Source organism: Ranitomeya imitator, chromosome 2 (assembly GCF_032444005.1).
Source record: "Ranitomeya imitator isolate aRanImi1 chromosome 2, aRanImi1.pri, whole genome shotgun sequence".
Classification (NCBI taxonomy): domain Eukaryota; kingdom Metazoa; phylum Chordata; class Amphibia; order Anura; family Dendrobatidae; genus Ranitomeya; species Ranitomeya imitator.
This window is the reverse complement of record NC_091283.1, coordinates 287669008-287692987: the sequence shown is the minus strand read 5'-3', so window position 1 is coordinate 287692987 and position 23980 is coordinate 287669008. Positions and strand designations below refer to the sequence as shown.

At 44.2% G+C, this 23980-nt stretch overlaps 1 protein-coding gene across 2 annotated transcripts in view; it reads left to right on the top strand.

Moving 5' to 3' along the window:
* The window catches only part of LOC138663211 (oocyte zinc finger protein XlCOF7.1-like), a 73744-nt gene that overhangs the window by 41442 nt on the left and 8322 nt on the right, over positions 1–23980 (top strand). For both annotated transcript variants that reach the window (XM_069749372.1, XM_069749371.1), the window contains one exon: positions 11734–11821. In XM_069749372.1, the coding sequence (XP_069605473.1) occupies positions 11734–11821 (88 nt within the window). The remainder of the gene's footprint in view (positions 1–11733; positions 11822–23980) is intronic.

The following is a 23980-nucleotide window of genomic DNA, read 5'->3' as shown; positions in this document are numbered from 1 at the left end:
AAGGTGGACTCCGCAGTGGCCTCGACTTCTAGGCATTGTGTCCTGTCTGTAGAAGATTCTGGGGTCCTATCTGACCCTCTAGATCGCAAAGCAGATACATTACTTAAAAGATCATGGGAGTCCTGCTCCAGAGCCTTTAGACCGGCTATATCCCGCACATGTACAGCAAGGCCAATACTTGATAATCCCAATTATTGAAAAATACCGTTTATTCTTATTTATGTTTAAAAACTGGTGCACACAAAACAGTCACCAAAGAAAAAACGTCTATTACAGAAAAGCCCTAGGGGGGTGCCTAACCCTGTGGGCCTATCACTATACTGCACCCTACCTGGCAGCGGAGGTTGGCACCCTATTTCCTGCGCAATGACGCCCGCACTCACCGACGGCTGTCCCTTCTAACTATCCCTATAGGGAAGAGGTAGAAAGACAGTTAAATTCCATAATTCTGCATATAAGGCTATGGGCCTGAGGATATGACTTTTGGAGGCCAAAAAATGTACTGAATTGCCCCTATTCTGATCCTGCCTCACAGCGGGGGTTGGCATCCTAGATTTCTTTGCGACATGTGGCGCCCCCACTCCTCGACGGCTGTCCCAATGCTGACCCTGATAGATCTTAAGGTGCTAATGTGCAAAAAATAATGTAGCAAAAAATATTGATGGGCTTACAGTTGCTGGAAAAGCACATTAATGATTATCTATTAAATTGAATAATGATTATCTGACAATTTTCATAAATCTAATCCCACTAATGAATGTCAAGATGTCTTCTATATTGCTAAAAACAATGAGGATAAGAAATAACAGGGGCCCCTATTTCCTAAAGATAACCACTTGGGACATGTTCTCCCCGTAATGATACTTTGTGCCAAAAAAAACAACTAAAGCTTATGAGCCCAACATATTGCAAAAGGACATGTGTATCTATCTATATATATAATTGTCTAAGGGTTTTTCCGTCTGTCTGTCTGTCCTGGAAATCCCGGCTCTCTGATTGGTCGAGGCCGCTAGGCCTCGACCAATCAGAGACCGGCACAGCATCGACGTAGAAATCCCGCGTCTCTGATTGGTCGAGGCCGCCAGGCCTCGACCAATCAGCAACGGGCACAGCGACGATGATGTCATAAAGGACGTAGACATCTCACGTTTCTGATTCAGCGACGGGCACAGTATCGACGTAGATGTCATAATGGTTGCCATGGCGACGATGATGTCATAAAGGTTGCCTCGACCAATCAGCGACGTGCACAGTCTGCCGCAAATTCTGGAATCATCATTGTCCATATACTACGGAGAAATGCATATTCTAGAATACCCGATGCGTTAGAATCGGGCCACAGTCTAGTATAGAATAAAGCTCGACGCGTTTCCCCTCTACACCGAGGTTCATCAGGAGTAAATACACATTTTGTTAAAGTCTGCTACTTAGCTTGGTGACGTCAAATATCCTATGGCATAATGACACAGACACAGAGGGTGGATCCCCTCTGGATAGCGTGCATAGTGGTTATCTTTATGAAATAGGGGCCCCTGTTCTTTCTTATCCTCATTGTTTCTATCATTATAGAAGACATCTAGACATTCAATAGTGGGATTAGATTTATGAAAATTGTCAGATAATCTTTATTAAATTTAATAGATAATCATTAATGTGCTTTTCCAGCAACTGTAAGCCCATCAATATTTTTTTGCTACATTATTTTATGCACATTACCACATTAAGATCTCTCTATTAGGATCTCCAGCCGTCGAGGAGTGGGGGCGCCACATGTCGCAAAGAAATCTAGGACGCCAACCCCCGCTGTGAGGCAGGATCAGAATAGGGGCAATTCAGCATATTTTTTGGCCCATAGCCTTATATGCAGAATTAGGGAATTTAACCCCTTCATGAACTTGGGATTTTCCGTTTCTCCGTGTTCGTTTTTCGCTCCCCTCCTTCCCAGAGCCATAACTTTTTTTATTTTTCCGTCACTATGGCCATGTGAGGGCTTATTTTGTGCGTGGGGCGAGTTGTACTTTTGAACGACATCATTGGTTTTACCATGTCGTGTAATAGAAAACACGAAAAAAAAATTCCAAGTGCGGTGAAATTGCAAAAAAAAGTGCAAATCCACACTTGTTTTTTGTTTGGCTTTTTTACTATGTTCACTAAATGCTAAAACTGACCTGCCATTATGATTCTCCAGGTCATTACGAGTTCATAGACACCAAACAGGTCTTATCAGGTTTTATCTAAGTGGTGAAAAAAAAATTCCAAACTTTGCTAAAAAAAAAAAAAAAATTGCGCCATTTTCCGATACACGTAGCGTCTCCATTTTTTCTGATCTGGGGTCGGGTGAGGGCTTATTTTTTGCTTTCCAAGCTGACGTTTTTATTGATACCACTGTTGTGCCGATACGTTCTTTTGATCGCCCGTTATTGCATTTTAATGCAATGTCGCGGCGACCAAAACAACGTAATTCTGGCATTTCTAATTTTTTTCTCGCTACACTGTTTAGCGATCAGGTTAATGCTTTTTTTTATTTATAGATCGGGTGATTCTGAATGTGGCGATACTAAATATGTGTAGGTTTTTTTAAAAAAAAATTTATTGTTTTATTTGAATGGGGCAAAAGGGGGGTGATTTTAAATTTATATTTTTTTTATTTTTTTCACATTTTTTTTAAACTTTTTTAACTTTTGCCATGCTTCAATAGCCTCCATGGGAGGCTAGAAGCTGGCACAACTGGATCGCTGCTATGTAGCTGAATTGCAGGCTTGCTATAAGCGCCAACCACAGGGGGGCGCTCACAGCAAACCGACATCAGTAACCATAGAGGTCTCAAGGACATCTACGGTTACTATGCAGACGCATCGCTGACCCCCGATCATGTGACGGGGGGCGGGTCGGCGATGCACTCATTTCCGGCCCGATGGCCGGAAGCACCGGTTAAATGCCACTGTCAGCGTTTGACAGCGGCATTTAACTAGTTAATAGCGATTCCACCCGTTTCTATTGCGGGCACATGTCAGCTGTTGAAAACAGCTGACATGTCCCGGGTTTGATGCGGGCTCACCGCTGGAGCCCGCATCAAAGTGGGGGTTCTGACCTCGGACGTACTATCCCCGTCCGAGGTCAGAAAAGGGTTAACTGTCTTTCTACCCCTTCCCTATAGGGATGGTTAAATAGAAGGGATAGCCGACGGTGATAAAGGGCGCCATTGCGTAGGAGATAGGGTGCCAACCTCCGCTGCCAGGTAGGGTGCAGTATAGTGATAGGCCCATAGGGTTTGGCACCCCTCCTAGGGCTTTTCTTTAATAGACGTTGTTTTTTCTTTGGTGATGGTTTTGTGTGCACCAGTTTTTAAACATATATAAGAATAAAAGGTATTTTTTAATAATTGGGATTTTTTCTTTGAATCGGCTTTTTTGATCATTTTTCCAACAAATCGTATTTGCTGTGAATTTTTCTACTTGTTTGGGTGGACCAGCTGGAGTAACAGATTGTCTAGAGAGAGGCTGTTGTCCTCTATTACATTGATCAGGGGAGCTACAGAATATCTAGCCAATGCTTCTGTGGCTTCCCTACTCCTGGCGGCAAGGTCATCTGGTCTTGTTAATTCTGCTCGTCGTGCCCTATGGCTGAAGTGCTAGAAGGGGGATGTGCAATCAAAGTCTAAATTGTGCGCAATTCCATGCCAGGGTGAGTTCCTGTTTGGCAGCGTGCTCGATGAGATCCTCACCAAGGCGGGAGAGAGAAAGAAGGGGTTCCCTAACCAGTCTGTTCCATGCTACAGGAGGGCCTTCAGAAAGCAGCCATTCGGTAGAAGGAGGCCTTATGAAAACTGAGATTGCTGGGTGACAATGGAGACCAAACAAAAATGTGCCCATTTTAGCGGATCCTCTCCCAGGAAGACTAAAATTCCATTGACCCTGTCCCTTCTTTTGCCACAGATAGCAGCAGATCACTTCTACTCCCTGGACCCTGGGCTTAGTAACATCTGGGCTGAAACTAGAGTTTCGTCATTTCCCCCCCCCCCCCCCCCCCCCCGATTCCTTTGTCATGACCTCTCTTTTAAATCCCCTGCACAACAGGAGGCTCTTGAGTTGGAAGTTTTATGTCTATTATCTAAGCATGTCCTGGTGGAGGTCCCGGGAGACAAGGAGGTAAGCGAATTCCATGGGTAGTGAAACCGTCCAGGATAGTTACTACAGATGCTAGTCCTGATGGATGGGGAGCTCATATGGTACTATAATCTGGTCCAGGGGCAGGGGTCCATAGAGGAGGCTGACGATTCCTCAAATCTAAAGGAATTAAAGACAGTCAGCCATGCTTTACATCACTTTCTCCCACAGCTGTGGGGGTCTCATGTGAGAGTTTTGTCAAACAATACCATGTCAGTTGCATATGTAAATTGGCAAGGCGGAACTCGATCAAAAGTGCTGATGTCTACGGCGGTGGAGATTCTCGAACTCGCTGAAACCATCTCTTGTCCCTCTAAGCTCTACACATCAGGGAAGTGGAAAATCTCAAAGCAGACTTCCTCAGTCGCCATACATTATATCAGAGAGAATGGTTTCTCTGTCACCAAGTATTCAGGAAGTTAGTGGACTTATGGGGGCTTCTGGAAATAGACTTGTTTGCTACCAGGAGCAACAGACAGGTCCAAAGGTTTGCCTCCCTGAACAGGGCAGATCAGTCAGAGATGGTCGACTCCCTCCAGTTCCCTTGGTGGTTCAGTCTGGCCTATGCGTTTTCCCCAATGATGGTGCTTCCATCAGGAAGATCAGGGTCGATAGAGCAAGGGTAATTCTCATCGCTCCTTTCTGGCCCAAGAGACTTTGGTTTTCATGGCTCAGAGCCATGTCCATATCCGACACCTGGATCCTCCCATCAGATCCGGGCCTGCCCTCTTGGGGTCCATTCCGTCATCTTCGGGTGAGGGGTCTCCACTTGACGGTGTGGAACTTGAGAGGCAGTTGAAATTAAGGGGGTTTTCTGACAACCTGATTAGTACTAGTCTGCAGAGTAGGAAAGAATCCACGACGAAGATATACAGTAGAGTGTGGAGGAAGTTCCTTAATTTTCATACTTCGCCCTTTTCTAGTGAGGTTCCAATTGCTGCAATTCTTGAGTTTCTGCAGAAGGGTCAGGAGCTGGATCTTTCAGTTAACACGTTAAAGGTTCAGATATCAGCTTTGGGAGCCCTATTTAGTCGTAATATTGAGGGAGATAGATGGTTTGTACTGTTTATTTCTCCAGTCACCTTCCACGACAGCGGTACTGGAGGAGGTCTCCCCGCCCTAATAGGGGACAGGAAACACAAAGAAGTTAAATACCCTCCCCTTCCTGCCACCTCCAGTGTTTTTCCTGTCCCCTTTTGGGGCATGAAGAGGTCCTGCGGTAGTGCTGCCGTGGCCGGCGATCGGAGCACTCGCATCTTACCTAGCCGGGCAGCCTGGGTCGGGATGTATCTCCTCCCTGTGGCGCTGCTCCCGTCTCCCCACATGGTGCGGACTCGGGACTTTTCTCCGCTCCTCCCGCGCTCCTTCGGGAGTAAAGCGGAGCGGTGTGGTGCAGCCGGGGTCCCCGCGCGGCTCCCCAGCATTTTCCTCCTCGCTTCTTGGCCGGAAGCAGTGGACGCGCGAACCGGAAGTACCCGAACTTCCGGTTCTCGGCATGTGCGTTCCAGCGGTGGAACGCACGCGCGTCAGGCTGCAGTTTCTGTTGGCGGCATAGCGGTCTTTCCCCTACGCCTGGGACCGGGAGGAGGAGCACAACATTGGACGCAACTGCCACGGTATTTAACCCTGGTAGTCACCTCCAGGTAAGGCCCCCTGTCTGACTGACTGGACTTCAGTACTGACTGACCATGGAGGGTGACAGGTCTATCTCTGCTACTGCCGAGCCCTGCGTCCTCCCTCCTACCGTGAGTAGTGGGTTAAGGTCCCTCTATCCTTGTATTCCTTAGGGTGCCATATACTTAGTCCCCCTTCTCTCTCTTTTCTAGGGAGACAAGGCCTCTGCCCCTAGGAAGGACAGATCTTCCAAGACAAAATCGGAAGATCGTAAATGCGGTGTTTGTGCATCAAAGCTACCTTCTTCTTACAAGAAGAGACTGTGCCAGCCCTGCACCGATGAAATAATTCGCTCAGAACAGCCATCCTTGTTTGAGAGCATTAAATCCCTCATTAAACAGGAAGTGCAATCCTCGGTATCGGCCCTTTCCCAGTCTCTGTTACCTCCGCCTCCTCCTCCTAAAAAAAGGAAGACGGCGCCGGTTTCTTCTGATTCAGATTCTGGTGAAGTTCATTCCTCCGGTTCGGAGGATTTGTGGGAGAATGAGGGCTCCACTTCCACCCCCAGAGAGGAGAGTAAAAAATATTATTTTTCCTCAGAGGACATACAGGAGTTAATCAGTATGGTCAGGGGGACAATGGGTGTTGAGGAGGAGGAGGAGAAGCCATCGGTGCAGGATGAGATGTTCGGTGGGTTGAAACCTAAAAAATTAAAGGGGTTCCCTATACATGAGAATGTACAGAGTCTCATCCTTCATGAATGGGAATCACCAGAAAAAGGTCTTTCTGTTCCCTCTGAGCTAAAAAATCGTTTTTCCCTAGATGGAGATGTCTCTCTGTGGGATACCCCTAAAGTAGACGTGCAGGTCTCTAGAGTGTCAAAAAAGACAACCCTCCCTTTCGAGGATTCGTCCCAACTCAGAGACCCTATGGACCGCAAAATGGAGAGTTTACTAAGAAGATCGTGGGAGACTTCTACCAATCTCCTTAAAACAAACATTGCGTCCACCTGCGTGGCTAGATCCCTATTTCGTTGGCTCCGCACGCTGGAAGACCACCTTACCCAGGGAACATCTAGGGAGATAATATTAGATTCTCTTCCGCTTCTCCAGAAAGCTACGGGCTTCCTGGCCGATGCTTCGGCAGAGTCCGTAAGAGTGGCTGCCAAATTAGCAGTTCTCTCTAACTCAGCCAGGAGAGCTCTATGGCTCAAGTCCTGGAGTGGGGATATAACGTCCAAAACAAAACTATGTGCCATTCCCTTTCAGGGCCGCTATCTGTTCGGGCAGGCCCTGGATGATATTCTGGATAAGGCAACGGACAAAAAGAAAGCGCTTCTGGAACAGAGAAATCCGAAGAAACGTTTTTTTCGTCCCTCAAAGGAGCAACCCTTCCAACGGGAATTCAAAGGGAAAGGCAAAACAGGACGCTGGAGCTATCCTAAAGGAGGGAAAGGTAGGAACATCCTGGTTCCCCAGTCCCAGCAGACCCCGGACAAACAGTGACTACGCCCAGGGCGTAGGGGGGCGTCTCTCGAGCTTTATCAACCAGTGGAGGTCCATTTCGTCGAACCAGTGGGTTCTCGACACTATCCAAAATGGACTGAAATTAGAGTTCGAGAGCCCTCCCCCTCATCACTTAAGGATAACCTCGTTACAGAGTCTCAGTCCTCAGGGCGCATTCCTTTCCGGCCTCCAGAACTTACTCCAGGAAAGAGTAATTTCCCCAGTACCTCAGCAAGAAATTGGCAGAGGACATTATTCCCACCTGTTTCTGATCAAGAAACCTTCGGGGAAGCACCGAATTATAATCAACTTGAAACCCCTGAATCAAGTAATAACTTACAGGAGGTTCAAGATGGAGTCGGTCAAAACAGAGATCCCTCTGATAGGACAGGACTGGGAGATGGCTACAGTGGATCTGAGGGACGCTTATTATCACGTCCCAATCCATCCAGAGTTCCGAAAGTACCTAAGATTTGCAATATCTCAGGATCGGGAGATAGTACACTACCAGTTCAACTCCCTTCCCTTCGGAATCGCCTCAGCTCCCAGAGTCTTTACAAAGATCATGACAGAAGCCATTATATTCATCCGTCTCCAGGGGATCTGCATAGTACCCTATCTGGACGATCTACTCATTGTCGCTCCCTCAGTTTCCCGCCTCAGAGCCGACTTAACAAGATCTCTGGAAATCCTAAAATCATTGGGGTGGATCCCAAATCTAGAGAAGTCGGACCTTCGTCCCTCCAGGAGGAAGAAGTTCCTAGGAGTCCTTCTGGACTCAGAGGCGAGGAGTTCCTTTCTGCCCAGAGAACGTCAACTCGATCTGGTACAGAAGATATCGGCATTCAAAACCCTGAAGGCTCCTACTCTACGACATTCTATGTCGGTGCTGGGATCTCTAACATCCTGTATCCAGATGGTACCTTGGGCACAAGCCCACACGAGAGTTCTCCAGACCCATGTCCTATCATCCTGGAACGGTCAGCAGAGTTCTCTCTCCAAGAGAGTTTGCCTTCCCAATCATGTCAAGACATCCCTGGCATGGTGGCTACAGGTTCGAAACCTCAAAAAGGGGGTCAGTTGGGATCAGATCCCACTAAAGACACTAACATCGGATGCCAGTCAAAGGGGATGGGGAGCTATAGTCGAGGGATCCCATTTCCAGGGCACCTGGGGCCCAGACATCAGAGCAAGCTCCTCAAACTTCAGAGAACTGAAAGCGGTAGAAAAAGCATTAAGAGCTGCATCCTCCCTTGTTCAAGGACACCATATCAGAATATATTCCGACAACATGACCACGGTAGCATACCTGCGTCATCAAGGAGGCACAAGATTCAGGAAACTAAAGATTGTAGCCTCAAACATTTTTTTTCTGGGCGGAGAGAAATGTTCTCTCTATCTCAGCAATTCACCTGAAGGGGTCAGCCAATACCCAAGCAGATTTTTTGAGCAGAAGGGATGTGCATCCAGGAGAATGGTGTCTGGACCAGGAGGTCTTTCTCTCCCTGATTTCCAGATGGGGGATCCCAGAGGTGGACCTTTTTGCCAACGGTCAGAATGCCAAGCTAAGATCTTATTTCTCGGTAAATATGACAGACAGAGCACTGGGCATGGATGCGTTCTCTCACCCGTGGAGGTTCAACCTTGTTTATGCATTCCCTCCGATCCCATTGATATCGAAGACTCTACAGAAGATCAGATCGGAACGAGTTACGGCAATTTTGATTGCGCCAACATGGCCAGGAAGGAGTTGGTACAGCGCCCTGTTAGACATGGCTCAGGAAGATCCAGTGTGTCTACCCCAGAAGGAAAATCTTCTTCGTCAGGGTCCATTGCTGCATCCAAACCTTCACAGATTGAATCTTTCTGCATGGCTTCTGAGGCCGAGATACTAAAGGCAAGAGGTCTCTCAGATGGAGTAATTCATACTCTCCAGAACAGTAGAAAACCCATAACAAATGCTATTTATGCCAAAATCTGGAAGAGGTTTTCATCTTGGTATCTTCCAGATATTCCTGACCCTTTTCATCCAAACATTGCAAAAATTCTGGACTTTTTGCAAAAGGGTCTGGAGTTGGGTCTTAAGCCTAACACTTTAAAGGTACAAATTTCTGCACTTAGCTCCTATTTCGATCAGGATCTAGCCAAACATCGGTGGATCAGGCGCTTTGTTACTTCAGCATCTAGAATCCGTCCCAAAGTTCTCAACAATACTCCTCCTTGGGACCTTAATCTGGTCCTTAAGAGTCTAACTCAAGATCCTTTTGAACCTTTATCTCAGATTTCATTAAAGGTTCTTACCCTAAAAACGGTCTTTTTAGTGGCTATTACTTCTGCCAGACGGATAGGGGAACTACATGCTCTATCCATACAAGAGCCTTACTTGAGGGTAACATCTGATAGTATTATCCTGCGTCTAGACCCTACCTTCCTACCTAAAGTAACATCAGACTTTCATAGAGGTCAGGACATAGTGTTGCCCTCATTCTACCCAGATCCTTCTAATGTGAAGGAGGAGTCCTTCCACACTCTGGTTGTCCGCAGAGTGGTTTTACATTATCTCTCACAAACAGAGAGTTGGAGGATTGACCAAAATCTCTTCATTCAACTCTCCGGGAAGAACAAAGGCAGAAAGGCTACGAAAAATACTATCGCCAACTGGATTAAACAAGCCATAACTCTGGCATACTCATCCCAGAATCTACCACCTCCTCCATCACTGAAGGCCCATTCTACACGGTCGGTGTCAACATCATGGGCAGAGAGAGGTGACGCTTCTACGGAGCAGATTTGCAGAGCTGCCACCTGGTCATCAGTACATACGTTCACCAGGCACTACAGGCTTGATTTCAACCGGGATTTAACTTTCGGCAGAACAGTTCTGCAGGCGGTGGTCCCCCCCTAGAAATTATTTGTTGGTACTACTCCAGTACCGCTGTCGTGGAAGGTGACTGGAGAAAATAGAATTATTCTTACCGTTAATTCGGTTTCTAGGAACCTTCCACGACAGCACTAATTTCCCTCCCTATCTGATGATTTATTGGATGATTCCTGCACTTAAGTGGTAACTATACATACTACTGTGTCCAGAAAAAACACTGGAGGTGGCAGGAAGGGGAGGGTATTTAACCTCTTTGTGTTTCCTGTCCCCTATTAGGGCGGGGAGACATCCTCCAGTACCGCTGTCGTGGAAGGTTCCTAGAAACCGAATTAACGGTAAGAATAATTCTATTTTTATTGTGTGAGCGTAGTGACCCTGTACACATTGCTCGCTTGCCTCCCTGGGACCTGAACCTGGTCCTTGATGCCATGACGGGTCCTCCTTTTGAACCTTTTAGAGTCTGTCGCATTAAAGTACATATCATTAAAGACTGCTCTGTTAGTTGCTTTAACATCAGCTAGAAGAGTTAGTGACATACAGGCTCTATCTATCGACCCTCCTTTCCTGTATTTCCTGATAGGATAGTGCTGAAGACAGAACCTTCCTACCTCCCTAAGGTAGCCGCCAGGTTTCATAGAAGTCAGGGGATTTTCCTTCCCTTCATTTTTGATAACCCTTTTACTTCTGAGGAGGAGAGCTTCCACACCTTAGATGAGGAGAGCTGTCCTGAGTTTTATATAGACAGAACTCATCCCTGGAGGCAGAGTAGAGCTCTGTTTGTGTCTTTTCAGGGTCACAGGAAGGGATTTAGAGTCACAAGGAGCACTTTTACTTTGGATCAGAGATTCAATCTGTCTGGCCTACACAGCATAGGGTGAAGGTCCTCCGGATGGAATAAGGGCACATTCGGCATGAGCTAGGGCATCCTCCTGGGCTGAGAAGGTGGACGTCTCAATGGATCTGATATGTAATGCTGCAACATGGGCTTCACCATCTACCTTTTACAACAACTATAGACTCGATTTGTCATCATCTTCTGACTTGGTTTTCGGGAGATCTGTCCTCAATATGGTGGTCCCTTCCAGATGATGGTTCTCTGAAAGTCTCTGTGGGTGCTGTGGTGGCGAGAATAACAAAATGGATTACTTACCGCTAATTGTATTTTATGGAGTCCACGACAGCACCCACTCGCTTCCCTCCCTTTAGTAGCACATAATAGAGATGTGTATGTAATTCACGCCGGGTGATTTTTAGTATATATTGAGGTATATGTTTATACATATTGAGTGGTTTTTATGAAGATGTTCTAATTTTTTTGGCAGTTCCTCTTGTACTCTGTAATCAAACTCTGGAGGGGAGGGGGACTGCCCCTTTTTATCTGTAGGTTTCCTGTTCTTGGGGGCAAATCTCCTCTCTGTGGGTGCTGACGTGGACTCCATAAAATACAATTACTAGTAAGTAATCCGGTTTATACTTGTATAATGAGAACGGTGGAGATGGCAGGATTAGAGCTGATCATAGATGTGACTTCTCCATCTGTCTGTGACTTTTTCAATATTTTTTTTAGGGTGAAGATCTGACCCATATTAATACTACAGAGTCATATGAGAGGGATGATGAGCCGTGTAAGGAGATTCCTACATATGACTACCCAGGTGAGTAGTAACCACTAAATGCAGAGAAGTCACAGTTTGTTCTCGGTCACCGGCTGTGGCTGCTTTATCGGTGGTGTAATCCGGCTGTATTACCATGATCACCATTTTGCCTTTAGACCACAACATTCTCCTCCATCCAAAACTGTTCAAATGACTTTGGGCATTAAAAGCCCTTTTCTATAGAACATATAGCCTGGAGGATCCACCTACCCCCTGAAATTAGGAGACGCTGACCGTAACCTGCCCAGGTCTGTAAACTGCAGAGCCAAATGACAGCGTACATAGAATGTGCTGACAAGTTAGAAAATTTCTTGAAGAAAAATATTATGATGGTCCTGTAAGAGAAAGCGGAGGGTAATGATGCTGTTGGTTTCCTAGAATCCTGATATCTTATTGCAGAGGTCCCCAACTCCAGTCCTCAAGGCCCACCAACAGGTCATGTTTTCAGGATTTTCTTTGCATTGCACAGGTGATGCAATTATTACCTGGGCAAGACTAAGGAAATCCTGAAAACATGACCTGTTGGTGGGCCTTGAGGACTGGAGTTGGGGACCTCTGTCTTATTGGATGAATCTTCCTTCTCCCCCTTCTGTGCTGCTGAATGTGCTCATATGGTCCCTACAAGACCAGGTCCAGTCTTTCTGGTCAAACTTCACTTTTATGATCGACAACATTAAATTTGCAGTGAGGCCAAGTGTGAATTTCTGTACTGTAACAACAGGGTTTCCCTTTATACTGAATTTTCAATTTCTTTTAAAACCAAATAACTTCATGGAGGATTGTGATAAACTGCATAATAAACATTACACCTGTCCCATGATATACAGTATCTCTAAGCTGTATGTGGCTGATGGCTGTAATATACATTTATTCCCGCCTGCAGGAGATGTGTTGGCTCGAGCTCTGGTTTCATGGCTTCACTCCGTGTTATAAATTCCATTATGTTTTCGATCCTAAGAATTTCAGATTTCTGCACAATCTCTCCTGAAATGGGGGCACTAATACTTTCTCTAATCTTCTGGACAGGACTCATAGTAGCTTCAGTGGTCCACCATAAATGAGTGTAACTCCGGTTTAGTGTTTGAGCTCCCCCCTCATACATACGCTGTTGTTGGGGATGTAACATAGAATAAAAAACTATGTCTTTTTTTACCCTTTCATCTGTATGATAGTTTGATTGTGGTGGGATCGCCCTACCTCAGTTATCTGGGTCTTTAACTCCGTGTTAGTCCTTATCACCTTTCCTACATCGGGCGTAAATGTACGCCGATGTCGGACACCTTCCCTTTGATGTGGGCTCCGACGGTGAGCGCACATCTTTCCCGGCACATGTCATCTGTTTAGAACAGCTGACATGTGCAAGGAGCGCCGCCACGTGGTGAGCGTTCATATCAAGTGAGTAATTCTGCTACATCCAGGAGATCTGATCATCGCTTGTATGTAGCTGAGCCGATTGGGTTATGACAGCTTCCAGTCTTCCATGGAGGCTATTGAAGCATGCCAAAAGTAGAAAAAAAATGTTTTTAAAAATATAAAAAAAAATCACCCCCCTTTTGCCCTATTTAAAACAAAAAAACAAAAAACAAACATAAACCTATTTGGTATCGCCGCATTCAGAATCACCCGATATATCAATATTAAAAAAGAATTTAACCTGATCGCTAAACTGCGTAGCAAGAAAAAAAGTGAAACGCCAGAATTACGTTTTTTTGGTCGCCACGACATTTGCATTAAAATGCAATAACAGGCGATCAAAAGAACGTATCTGCACAAAAGTGGTATACCGTAATTAAAAACATCAGCTCAGTGTGCAAAAAATCAGTCATCACCCAACCCATGATCACGAAACATGGAGGTGCTACGGGTATCGGAAAATGGCGCAATTTTATTTTTTTTTACAAAGTTTGGAATTTTTTTTGCCACTTGGATAAAAAAAAGAACCTAGACATGTTTGGTGTCTATGAAATTGTAATGACCTGGAGAATCATAGTGTCAGGTCAGTTTTAGTATTTAATGAACATAGTAAAAAAGCAAGACAAAAAACAACTGTGGAATTGCACTTTTTTGCAACTTCACCGCACTTGGAATTTTTTCCTGTTTTCCAGTACACAATATGTTAAAATTAAGCTCTCGTTCAAAAATACAACTCAACCCACAAAAAAGCAAGCCCTTACATGGCAATATTTACCCAAAAAATAGTTATGGCTCTGGGAAGAAGGGGAGCAAAAAATGAAAATGCAAAACCAAAAATACCTCTGGTCGTTTAGAGGTTAAAAAGGTCTCCATTGCCTTTTCCAAATGCTTGAGATCTAAATTTATCACACGTCAGCTCTGCACTATTAGGCCAGCGTCACACTTGGCGTAGGAAAATACGGTCTGTTTTTTACATGCGCAATACGCAGAAATGTTCTCAAAACAGTGTTCCGTATGGCATCCGTACTGCGAGATTTTCTCAGCGCTAGATAGCTTAATCCCTTTACCCCCAAGGGTGGTTTGCACGTTATGGACCGGGCCAATTTTTACAATTCTGACCACTGTCCCTTTATGAGGTTATAACTCTGGAACGCTTCAACGGATCCCGGTGATTCTGACATTGTTTTCTCGTGACATATTGTACTTCATGATAGTGGTAAAATTTCTTTGATATTACCTGCGTTTATTTGTGAAAAAAACGGAAATATGGCGAAAATTTCGCAATTTTCCAACTTTGAATTTTTATGCAAATAAATCACAGAGATATGTCACACAAAATACTTAATAAGTAACATTTCCCACATGTCTACTTTACATCAGCACAATTTTGGAACCAAAATTTTTATTTGTTAGGGAGTTATAAGGGTTAAAAGTTGACCAGCAATTTCTCGTTTTTACAACACCATTTTATTTTAGGGACCACATCTCATTTTAAGTCATTTTGAGGGGTCTATATGATAGAAAATACCCAAGTGTGACACCATTCTAAAAACTGCACCCCTCAAGGTTCTCAAAACCACATTCAAGAAGTTTATTAACCCTTCAGGTGTTTCACAGGAATTTTTGGAATGTTTAAATAAAAATTAACATTTAACTTTTTTTCACAAAAAATTTACTTCAGCTCCAATTTGTTTTATTTTACCAAGGGTTACAGGAGAAAATGGACCCCAAACCTTGTTGTAAAATTTGTCCTGAGTACTCTGATACCCCATATGTGGGGGTAAACCACTGTTTGGGCGCATGGGCGAGCTCGGAAGGGAAGGAGCGCCGTTTGACCTTTCAATGCAAAATTGACAGGAATTGAGATGGGACGCCATGTTGCGTTTGAAGAGCCACTGATGTGCCTAAACATTGAAACCCCCCACAAGTGACACCATTTTGGAAAGTAGACCCCCTAAGGAACTTATCTAGAGGTGTGGTGAGCACTTTGACCCACCAAGTGCTTCACAGAAGTTTATAATGCAGAACCGTAAAAATAAAAAATCATTTTTTTTTTCACAAAAATTATCTTTTCGCCCCCAATTTTTTAATTTCCCAATGGTAAGAGAAGAAATTTGAAACAAAAAGTTGTTGTACAATTTGTCCTGAGTACGCTGATACCCCATATGTGGGGGTAAACCACTGTTTGGGCGCATGGGAGAGCTCGGAAGGGAAGGAGCGCCGTTTGACTTTTCAATGCAAAATCCACAGGAATTGAGATGAGACGCCATGTTGCGTTTGGAGAGCCACTGATGTGCCTAAACATTGAAACCCCCCACAAGTGACACCATTTTGGAAACTAGACCCCCCAAGGAACTTATCTACATGAGTTGTGAGAACTTTGAGCCCCCAAGTGTTTCACTACAGTTTCTAACGCAGAGCCGTGAAAAAAAAAAAAAATTCCCCCCCAAATTATTTTTTAGCCCCCAGTTTTGTATTTTCTCGAGGGTAACAGGAGAAAATGGACCCCAAAAATTGTTGTCCAATTTGTCCTGAGTGCGCTGATGCCCCATATGTGGGGGGGAACCACCGTTTGGGCGCATGGGAGGGCTCGGAAGGGAAGGAGCGCCATTTGGAATGCAGACTTAGATGGAATGGTCTGCAGGCGTCACATTGCGTTTGCAGAGCCCCTAATGTACCTAAACAGTAGAAACCCCCCACAAGTGACCCCATATTGGAAACTAGACCCCTCACGAACTTATCTGGATGTGTTGTGAGAACTTTGAGCCCCCAAGTGTTTCACTACAGTTTATAACCCAGAGCCGTGAAAATAAAAAATCTTTTTTTTTCCCTCAAAAATTATTTTTTAGCCCCCAGTTTTGTATTTTCCCAAGGGTAACAGGAGAAATTGGACCCCAAAAGTTGTTGTCCAATTTGTCCTGAGTACGCTGATACCCCATATTTTGGGGTAAACTCCTGTTTGGACACACGGGAGAGCTCGGAAGGGAAGGAGCACTGTTTTACTTTTTCAACGCAGAATTGGCTGGAATTGAGATCGGACGCCATGTCGCGTTTGGAGAGCCCCTGATGTGTCTAAACAGTGGAAACCCCCCAATTATAACTGAAACCCTAATCCAAACACACCCCTAACCCTAATCCCAACGGTAACCCTAACCACACCTCTAACCCAGACACACCCCTAACCCTAATCCCAACCCTATTTCCAACCGCAAATGTAATCCAAACCCTACCCCTAACTTTAGCCCCAACCCTAACTGTAGCCTTAACCCTAACTGTAGCCCTAACCATAACCCTAGCCCTAACCCTAATGGGAAAATGGAAATAAATACATTTTTTTAATTTTTTTATTTTTCTCTAACTAAAGGGGTGATGAAGGGGGGTTTGATTTACTTTTATAGCGGGTTTTTTAGCGGATTTTTATGATTGGCAGCCGTCACACACTGAAAGACGCTTTTTATTGCAAAAAATATTTTTTGCGTTACCACATTTTGAGAGCGATAATTTTTCCATATTTGAGTCCACAGAGTCATGTGAGGTCTTGTTTTTTGCGGGACGAGTTGACGTTTTTATTGGTAACATTTTCGGGCACGTGACATTTTTTGATCGCTTTTTATTCCGATTTTTGTGAGGCAGAATTACCAAAAACCAGGTATTCATGAATTTCTTTTGGGGAAGGCGTTTATACCGTTCCGCGTTTGGTAAAATTGATAAAGCAGTTTTATTCTTCGGGTCAGTACGATTACAGCAATACCTATTTATATCATTTTTTTTATGTTTTGGCGCTTTTATACGATAAAAACTATTTTATAGAAAAAATAATTATTTTTGCATCGCTTTATTCTCAGGACTATAACTTTTTTTTTATTTTTTCGCTGATGATGCTGTATGGCGGCTCGTTTTTTGCGGGACAAGATGACGCTTTCAGCGGTACCATGGATATTTATATCCGTCTTTTTGATCGCGTGTTATTCCACTTTTTGTTCGGCGGTATGATAATAAAGCGTTGTTTTTTGTCTCGTTTTTTTTTTTTTTTTTTCTTACGGTGTTTACTGAAGGGGTTAACTAGTGGGACAGTTTTATAGGTCGGGTCGTTACGGACGCGGCGATACTAAATATGTGTACTTTTATTGTTTTTTTTTTTTTATTTAGATAAAGAAATGTATTTATGGGAATAATATTTTTTTTTTTTTTTCATTATTTAGGATTTTTTTTTTTTTTTATACACATTTGTAAATTTTTTTTTAAACTTTTTTACTTCGTCCCAGGGGGGGACAATACAGATCGGTGATCTGCCAGTTTGCACAGCACTCTGACAGATCACCGATCTGTCTGAGAGCAGTGCAGCGTTACCAAGTGCCTGCTCTGAGCAGGCACTTGGTAAGCCACCTCCCTCCCTGCAGGACCCGGATCCGCGGCCATCTTGGATCCGAGACTTGCTGCAGGAGGGAGGTATGGAGACCCCCGGAGCAACGCGATCACATCGCGTTGCTGCGGGGGTCTCAGGCAAGCCCGCAGGGAGCCCCCTCCCTGCGCGATGCTTCCCTGCACCGCCGGCACATTGCGATCATGTTTGATCGCGGTGTGCCGGGGGTTAATGTGCCGGGGGCGGTCTGTGACCGCTCCTGGCACATAGTGCCGGATGTCAGCTGCGATAAGCAGCTGACACCCGGCCGCTATCGGCCGCGCTCCCCCCGTGAGCGCGGCCGATCGCCTATGACGTACTATTCCGTCCTTGGGAAGTAAAGCCCACCCCACATGGACGGAATAGTACGTCTAATGGCAGAAAGGGGTTAAAAGCCGGTAATTCAATTGCCGGCTTTTGCTATCTCCTTACAAAACCCAACAGGATATTACACATGATTACATACAGTAAACCATTTCATATCCCTTATTTTATTACATATTCCTCACTAATAATGTAAGAAGTGTATGTGTGTAAAATTTGGGGGCTCTAGGTGTTAACATTAAAGGGTTAAATCACAGAAAAAATTGGCTTGGGCTCCCGCGCAATTTTCTCCCCCAGAGTGGGAAAGCCAGTGACTGAGGGCAGATTTTAATAGCCTAGAGAGGGGCCATGGATATTGGCCCCCTCTGGCTAAAAACATCTGCCCCCAGCCACCCCAGAAAAGGCACATCTGTAAGATTCGCCTATTTTGGCACTTGGCCTCTCTCTTCCCACTCCCAAGTAGCGATGGGATATGGGGTAATAAAGGGTTAATGTCACCTTGCTAATGTAAGGTGACATTAAGCCAAGTTAATAGTGGAGATATGTCAAGACCTGTTAGTATATAACACAGACAGCCATGTAGTATGTAGCACAGCCACGTAGTATATAGCACAGCCACGTAGTATATAGCACAGCCACGTAGTACATAGCACAGCCACGTAGTACATAGCACAGCCACGTAGTATATAGCACAGCCCACGTAGTATATATAAAGGCCACGTAGTATATAACACAGACAGCAACGTAGTATATAGCACAGCCATGAAGTATATATTACTCTAGCGTGGGAAAATATTCTGAAAAAAAAAAAAAAATATTCTGGGGGTGCTATATATATATATATATATATATATATATATATATATATATATATTACACGTTTTTCCCACATAGTATATAGCACAGCCACATAGTATATAGCACAGTCCACGTAGTATATAGCACAGCCACATAGTGTATAGCACAGCCGCATAGTATATAACACAGACAGCAACATAGTGTACAGCACAGCCATGTAGTATATAGCAGCCACGTAGTATATAACACAGCCCATGTAGTATATAGCACAGCCCAGGTAGTATATAACAGAAGCCACGTAGTATATAACACAGCCCATGTAGTATATAGTACAGCCACGTAGTATATAACAGCCCACGTAGTGTATAACACAGCCACGTAGTATATAGCACAGCCACGCAGTATATAACACAGCCCACGTAGTATATAGCACAGCCGCGTAGTATCTAGCAGCCATGCAGTATATAGCAGCCATATAGTATATAACAGCCCACCTAGTATATAGCACAGCCCACATAGTATATAGCACAGCCACGTAGTATATAGCACAGCCCACGTAGTATATAACAGACAGCCATGTAGTATATAGCACAGCCATGTAGTATATAGCACAGCCACGTAGTATTTAGCAGCCATATAGTATATAACACAGCTCACATAGTATATACCACAGACACGTAGTATATAGCACAGCTCACATAGTATATAACAGACAGCCACGTAGTATATAGCACCGCCACGTAGTATATAGCAGTCCCGTAGTATTTAACACAGCTCATGCAGTATATAACACAGCCCACATAGTATATAACACAGGCCACGTAGTATATAGCAGTGTGGCCACCATATCCCTGTTAAAAAAAGAATTAAAAAATAATATACTCGCCTTCCAGCGTCCACTGAAGCTGTCCCGATGCTCCCGTGATGACGGAGCGGTCTCGCAAAACCGCTAAGTCATCTGGGGGAATCACAATGCATCACTGGGAACAGAAGCTGCCGGCAGCATCGCGAGGAGCGGGACAGCTTCGGTGGACGCCGGAAGGTGAAAATAGCACAATTTTATGTTTTGGTTTTTTTTTATTATTTTTAACATATCTTTTTACTATTGATGCTGCATAGGCAGCATCAATAGTAAAAAGTTGGTCCGGGATGGGGTGACACACTGGCACTGACTGGAGGGGAGTAGGGAGGGGCCAATTCGCGGCCGGACTAAGCCTGTCGCTGATTGGCCGTGTCATAGCTGTTTTCATTCTGACCCAAATGTCAGCTGACAGATCACCAGTGAGACCAAATTGTGGAATTACGCCCATCATTTTACAAGCGCGCTTGGAGACAAAAAGACACCTCACACATATCCTGTAAGCAAGTCACTTTTATCTGAAGTAAAAGAGCAAGAAGCAATATTTTATACCATTTACAATAAATGTAACTCAATTCATCAACAGATTCTAGTAATTCTAACAATTAAAGGCAAGAGGCACTTAAAGGCAAACTATTAACCCTTCTATATCAATTGCCTTTAAGTGCCTCTTGCCTTTAATTGTTAGAATTACTAGAATCTGTTGATGCAGTAGTCTTAGTGTCTCCGCTTCAAGGAGACCATACTTCTTATCATGTATGTTCTCAATATTCAGTCACAACATGTTATTTGGTACGTGAGAGACTAAAGGTCAGTATGACCCTGGGTGATGGTGGGGGCTACATGAATTGAGTTACATTTATTGTAAATGGTATAAAATATTGCTTCTTGCTCTTTTACTTCAGATAAAAGTGACTTGCTCACAGGATATGTGTGAGGTGTCTTTTTGTCTCCAAGCGCGCTTGTAAAATGACGGGCGTAATTCCACAATTTGGTCTCACTGGTGATCTGTCAGCTGACATTTGGGTCAGAATGAAAACAGCTACGACAGTTTTGGCGCCCGACCGGGGCCGTGTATTCAGCCTATTCGGAATCCGTATGTGGGAGCTTGCTGAGAAATTGGACATGCAAAACACCAGCTGCAGCAAGGTGAGAAATATTATTCTTACAATCTGTTTTGCACTTGCAATCTCTCATCTGGATCTCTCCATACCTCTGGGTAAAAGGCTGCGAACAAGGTTCAAAGAATCCACATTACCAGTGAGTTTTGTGTTTTGTCTATTTATGTCCGTATGAGAGTTGAATAATAGAGTTATAAGATGATAATTGTTATCTGTATTACTTGTCAATATCCTAATTGGTTGTGTATTTGTTTAGTGTGTCTGTAATACAGAGCTGGGATAGACTCTGTGCAGTGTTGTTATTTTGGTCATTTTGGATTGGCAGTACATTATATGAAGCTAGATTTTGTATAAGGCCGTGGTTTTTGTTGTTTGGCCTTAAAGTGCTTTCAGAGTGTCAGTGGACACTGCTGCAGTTTTTGTTATATAGAGTTGTGTTAATTCCAAAGTGCAAAATAGGCAGGCTGTGTCCACTGACACTCTGAAAGCACTTTAAGGCCAAACAACAAAAACCACGGCCTTATACAAAATACAGCTTCATATAATGTACTGCCAATCCAAAATGACCAAAATAACAACACTGCACAGAGTCTATCCCAGCTCTGTATTACAGACACACTAAACAAATACACAACCAATTAGGATATTGACAAGTAATACAGATAACAATTATCATCTTATAACTCTATTATTCAACTCTCATACGGACATAAATAGACAAAACACAAAACTCACTGGTAATGTGGATTCTTTGAACCATGTTCACAGCCTTTTACCCAGAGGTATGGAGAGATGACAGGTGAGTAAATGAGTATAAGGGATAAATAAGTAAATCCCTGATTGATGAGGGGTTCCGTTAGGTGTGGTCCTCTGTATGTGACAGAAGACATTATTCAACGCAGTTTGAGCTGAATTAGGTGGAGTGATTGAGATAAGGGATTTTCTTCTTGTAAAAATCAACTGAAAGTGAAAGGAAAAGAAACAATCCCTGAATGAGCATGTATGTATGAGTGATCACATAAGTATCATTACTTATCTAACTGTTGTTAATTGTCCAGGATGAATGAGTTGTGGATATTTTTAATGTACATTTAATTTACATCTGGGATTCAGTGAAACCCGTTATATATGGTTTGACATTGGATAGGTTTCTATATGTGTTTTGGCCGGACGCGGTCAGAATCAGCTTATTCAAGTTATGCAGTGATCTGCCTGTATAGAGAAACTGTTTTTAATTCCGAGAGGATGAATGGTTTGTAGAGATTAAGTCTGAAAACTGCTGCATTCTGTTTCTGTGTGTGTAAGACAACAAGCTTTTATCTGTGTTTATAGCTGATGGGAGGGGCGAACCCCTGCGTGAATTGTTTGTGATTTCTCCTCCTTGTGCTGCGGGCCAGAGAAAGGGGGGGGACATGGAGCTGCGCTGAAGAATATGGAGCTGTGCATATTCTGTCCTTGGTTCAGTACGCGCTGAGAGATTTGTGTTTAAAGCAATAGTATTGTATGTATTAAAGTAGAAAGAAATATCGTAAGTTCAAGTTGGAATTTGAAAGTGAAAAGAACTGTGCCTAGTTTTAGAGGAAACTTGTAAGTGATTGAAAAGATTGGTAAAAGATTCACCTGCTTCAAGTTGAGTGATTGATACAGCAAATTGAGGATCAACAGAGGAGGTAGCCAACTGCACGGCTGATGTAGTAGGTGGTGTAACCTGCTACAGTCAGCTTACGGCACATAGGTGGTGTAACCTTGCCGTTCCATGGAGCTGTGCTAGCCAGCTGATCTACCGGGTGGTAGGTGGTGCATAGGCAGCATCAATAGTAAAAAGTTGGTCCGGGATGGGGCGACACACTGGCACTGACTGGAGGGGAGTAGGGAGGGGCCAATTCGCGGCCGGACTAAGCCTGTCGCTGATTGGCCGCGACCAATCAGCGACACGGGATTTCCGTAACAGACGGAAGTGGACCTTAGATATATATGTATATATAAATGAAAATTGTACATTCACACTGAAGGCATCAAAACTATGAATTAACACATGTGGAATTATATACTTAACAAAAAAGTGTGAAAAAACTGAAAATATGTCTTATATTCTAGGTTCTTCAAAGTAGCCACCGTTTGCTTTGATGACTGCTTTGCACACTCTTGGCATTCTCTTGATGAGCTTCAAGAGGTAGTCACTGGGAATGGTCTTCCAACAATCTTGAATGAGTTCCCCTTTTGCCTTCACTATGCAGTCCAGCTCACCCCAAACCATCTTGATTGGGTTCAGGTCTGGTGACTGCGGAGGCCAGGTCATCTGGCGTAGCACCCCATCACTCTCCTTCCTGGTCAAATAGCCCTTACACAGCCTGGAGGTGTGTTTGGGATCATTGTCCCGTTGAAAAATAAATGATGGTCCAACTAAACGCAAGCCGGATGGAATAGCATGCTGCTGCAAGATGCTGTGGTAGCCATGCTGGTTCAGTATGCCTTCAATTTTGAATAAATCCCCAACAGTGTCACCAGCAAAGCACCCCCACACCATCAAACCTCCTCCTCCATGCTTCACGGTGGGAACCAGGCATGTAGAGTCCATCCATTCACCTTTTCTGCGTCGCACAAAGACACGGTGGTTGGAACCAAAGATCTCAAATTTGGACTCATCAGACCAAGGCACAGATTTCCACTGGTATAATGTCCATTCCTTGTGTTCTTTACCCCAAACAAGTCTCTTCTGCTTGTTGCCTGTCCTTAGCAGTGGTTTCCTAGCAGCTATTTTACCATGAAGACCTGCTGCACAAAGTCTCCTCTTAACAGTTGTTGTAGAGATGTGTCTGCTGCTAGAAATCTGTGTGGCATTGACCTGGTCTCTAATCTGAGCTGCTGTTAACCTGCGATTTCTGAGGCTGGTGACTCGGGTAAACGTATCCTCAGAAGCAATGTCCTCATGTGAGACAGTTTCTTTGTAGCGCTTGATGGTTTTTGCAACTGCACTTGGAGACACTTTCAAAGTTTGCCCAATTTTTCAGACTTGCTGACCATCATTTCTTAAAGTAATGATGGCCACTCGTTTTTCTTAAATTAGCTGCTTTTTTCTTGCCATAATACAAATTCTAACAGTCTATTCAGTAGGACTATCAGCTGTGTATCCACCAGACTTCTGGACAGCACACCTGATGGTCCCAACCCCATTTATAAGGCAAGAAATCCCACTTATTAAACCTGACAGGGCACACCTGTGACGTGAAAACCATTCCCGG